We start from the raw sequence: 3,509 nt of genomic DNA, 5'->3' as shown, positions 1-3,509 counted from the left end.
CAACGGTATTTTTCAAATGTATTTAAACGTTCGTAAAACGCGATTAACAGCGTTGTTGTGCAAATGTAATATAATATTTTATTATTATAAGTAACGCGCAGTAAATTTTGTATACATACGTGTGAAATAGACATTTACGCTAATTGTCATATGTAGACCTTTTACTTGAAATCGTTAAAGCAGGACGTCTGAGGAAAATATCTGATGCGACAATAATAATTAAGAACAAACGTAAATTCACACGTATGTATATTGAATTTTTTGTGGGTTTCCTAGATTGTAACATATACTGTTGGTGAAAAAATAAAATGGAAAAATGCAAGAAATGACTTATTATATTGTGAAAAGCTTGGTTAGTGATCAACATGTGATTTAAAGTAAAATTTAAACTAATACGGCTAAACAGAAAATCTACATCTAAAAAAATCCTTTGTTGTGTTCCCCATCAATTCTCAACCTGTAACAGAAAATAGAACTAAAGCAAAGCTGAATTTATAGATTGATGCAGCACAGCATCATAATAACAGCATATCATAACAGTGTTTCACGAATTAAAAGTATTTATTTTTCTCTCTTGACATTTGTAATTCACTTTGATAAGGAAGAAACAAGGTTTGGTGAGTTTTCGAATCATGACAAAGTAGGACTCTAATACCTGGTGAAGTATGTAAATTTAACTATGATTCACCGAGTATATATCTTCTATTTTTTTAATGCTGTGTTGTATCACTTTGTGGGTACATACATTTGAGAAAAAAGTTGTTTCTCTCAGTTTTTACTTTTTACTTACCAAGTTTTAAATTGTTGCCGAGTTACGCTTAGTCGACCGTCTAGTTCGACGAATTTTAGCAAATTTTAGCCAATCTTAATAGCGTTTTCGACGTTAAGGTCATTTTGTTCATCGATAGGGAAATGTATTTTTACCGCTTCTAAAAAGTAAGATAATTTAAAAGATACAAATATGTTTATACGGTTTGATAACTTTATTACTTCGGATAACGCCGACTAGATGGGTGTTTTCAAAGCTTAACTTTTCGCGGCCTTTCCAGTTGTACAGCTCTGCAACTTCATCACTTATCAAGAACTTTAATATTCGTCTAGTTAAGCTTTCCAGCCCTGATCCGCCTACTGCGGATAATCTTCGCACCTAAAATAATTAACTAGTAAAATTTAGATAAAACTAACCACCATGATTAACAAAGGCTAAATTAACTCTGATAATTTTTATAAAAATAAAATCAATTATCAATATCAATCAATAATAGGTGTGCATTATGTCTTTATGATTCAAAAATACATTGATTGTCATGTATTTGGTATCAATCAGTATTAAATTTGGCACTTTATGTAATTTTTTAACGTTTTTTATGTTGCTTTTTAAATAAATTTTATATTATTATCATTGTTAGCTTTGAATGTCTTTTACGTTCGAGTCGTTGTATATTTAATTTAACATTATCATAATATTATGACATTATTAATATAACATATTAGCGATCAATATTTCAACTGGATTTTATTAAAAGTTTGATAAGATTCTGATAAATGGTTGAAATTAAAATAGTATACAAACCCCGGTAGAAAGTACCTACCTACAATATATCATCACAATTATAATCATAAATCCAGAAGGCCAGAATTTTTGCGTTTTTATTTAAACGTGTTTTTTTTTCGGAAACTTTTATAATGGCCGCATTCATAATAACAAATTGATTAGTAATTGATTAGTAATTGATTTGCGATGAATGACGTCACACAGAATCATCGATTTGTACTTCTTATAAATGCGCTTATTTTGCAGCAATAATCGATTTCACGGTGGTTGTCATTAGTAGGAGCTCTCAGTTATTGTATTGAATTTAAATATTTACTTCATTCATTGGTGTGCTGCTTTGTCGAATGGGAAAATGAAATATATCGTTATAAACCTAACAAATAATTTTATTAGCGATTTCTAATCGAATTGGTCTTGTGAATGCGGCCAATGAAATCCCATAAAATGTAATATCGATCTCACAAAAAAATGTGGAATTTACGTGTCCACTATATTAGGGTTATGTCGATATTGACACATGGTAATTCCTCTTTCTGTTAAGAAAGTCACTAACTGGTAAATTATTTCTCTTTGTTTAATATACCTATTTTGTCCAGCTGTTTGAAATTGTTTTCTAAAGTTTACCCTTTTCTAAATAGTCACAAAATAGTATAAGTTCGTTCCCCTAACCTCAGCACACACAAGTAAACTAATGAATTCGTACTTACCTCAAGATGCACTATTACTATTATAAAAAAGGGCACTCGCGCAACGTGCAGCTTAAGATTGTGGAGCATGTGCAATGTGCAAACAAAAGCATACACCATACAAGACTAACACCAGGACACCAGCAATTAAGAACGCGTGCGTGAACGTTCCGTCAAAGCGAAACGCGAGTCGAGGAAAGAACGTGTACGGCGTACGCAGACGACGCGACACCCGACGGGGACGGGCAACGCCCTTCCCCTTCCTCATTAACGTCACCCGTCATCACGTCATTTGTCGCTCATCGAGCGTCATACGTCAATGGGTAAGTTCATATGGCGTAAGCGGCTTAGAAGCTAACCGCTATTTGCACCGTCGTACTTTAAGCAAAGCTTAAGTTAAGTGTGGCTTAGAGTGTGACATTTTTCACCTGTACTGTCACAGTCTGACCCATACTTAACTTAAGCTCGGCTTACAATACGACAGTGAGTTCTAGCACTTCTAGCGACTGTAATCAGTCTTAGCAGGTTAAACCCGACAGCTTACTTAACTTATAAGCCTCAGACGTCGAGTGAACGTACTCAATTACTAATATGTTTAAGACGTATGTATTTTGACAATAGTATTTACTAGATTGTTTACACATGTCATTTTAACTCATTATTTTAAAACATTTTATTTTGATTCCTCTCACGTGGGTCTTACGTGTTATTTGTTTACAGTAATCACGTGATAAAATTATCGTGACGTTAAAAAAGAAAGCAGTAAAAATAATTCAAGCCATATAATAAATTTATGCGGAAGCCGGAGTTATTGTCATTCATAGGATATCTGGATTCTATGATAGCCGACCAGCTGGCATTTCTGAACTGTTTCTCGTTGACTGAATTTGTTTTTATAGAAACGTATAACAAAACAGTTTTTTTTCTTTGAATTTAAAAATAGGTTACAACTAAAGTTTGTTTTAACATTGATATGCAACGTTGCATTTCGGTTTAATTTCAACGTACAAATCAACGTTGATTTTCTGTGTAGTAGAAACATAGTATAAAAATGCTGAACCTGAAACGTGGATTTTACTAGAATTCAGACACGTTGCATTTACGTATAAATTGCACATACAACTTAAAAAATACTTTATAAATTGTATAGAAACAATTGAAAAATGGTGGTCTTCTAACGTTGTTTCAACTTTGATCATGCAACGTTACATTTAGGTTTAAATATAACATACAAATCAACGTTGATTTTCTTTTTAGTAGAAACTTGA

At 32.5% G+C, this 3,509-nt stretch overlaps 1 protein-coding gene across 1 annotated transcript; it reads right to left on the bottom strand.

Moving 5' to 3' along the window:
* Positions 1-317: 317 nt before the first annotated feature.
* LOC145737000 (uncharacterized) lies at positions 318-3,277 on the bottom strand. Its single transcript, XM_081991582.1, has 4 exons — positions 2,263-3,277; positions 991-1,147; positions 791-929; positions 318-457 (listed from the first exon to the last, which is right to left on the bottom strand). The coding sequence occupies exons 1-3, from the start codon at positions 2,359-2,361 to the stop codon at positions 856-858; spliced, it is 330 nt and encodes a 109-aa protein (XP_081847708.1). The 5' UTR covers positions 2,362-3,277; the 3' UTR covers positions 318-457; positions 791-855.
* Between the last annotated feature and the right edge of the window lie 232 nt (positions 3,278-3,509).

This window comes from Ips typographus, linkage group LG13, assembly GCF_016097725.1.
Source record: "Ips typographus isolate SLU linkage group LG13, UJ_Ityp_2.0, whole genome shotgun sequence".
In the NCBI taxonomy this organism is placed as follows: domain Eukaryota; kingdom Metazoa; phylum Arthropoda; class Insecta; order Coleoptera; family Curculionidae; genus Ips; species Ips typographus.
The sequence above is the reverse complement of the archived record's forward strand: the minus strand, read 5'-3'. Positions and strand labels throughout refer to the sequence as shown.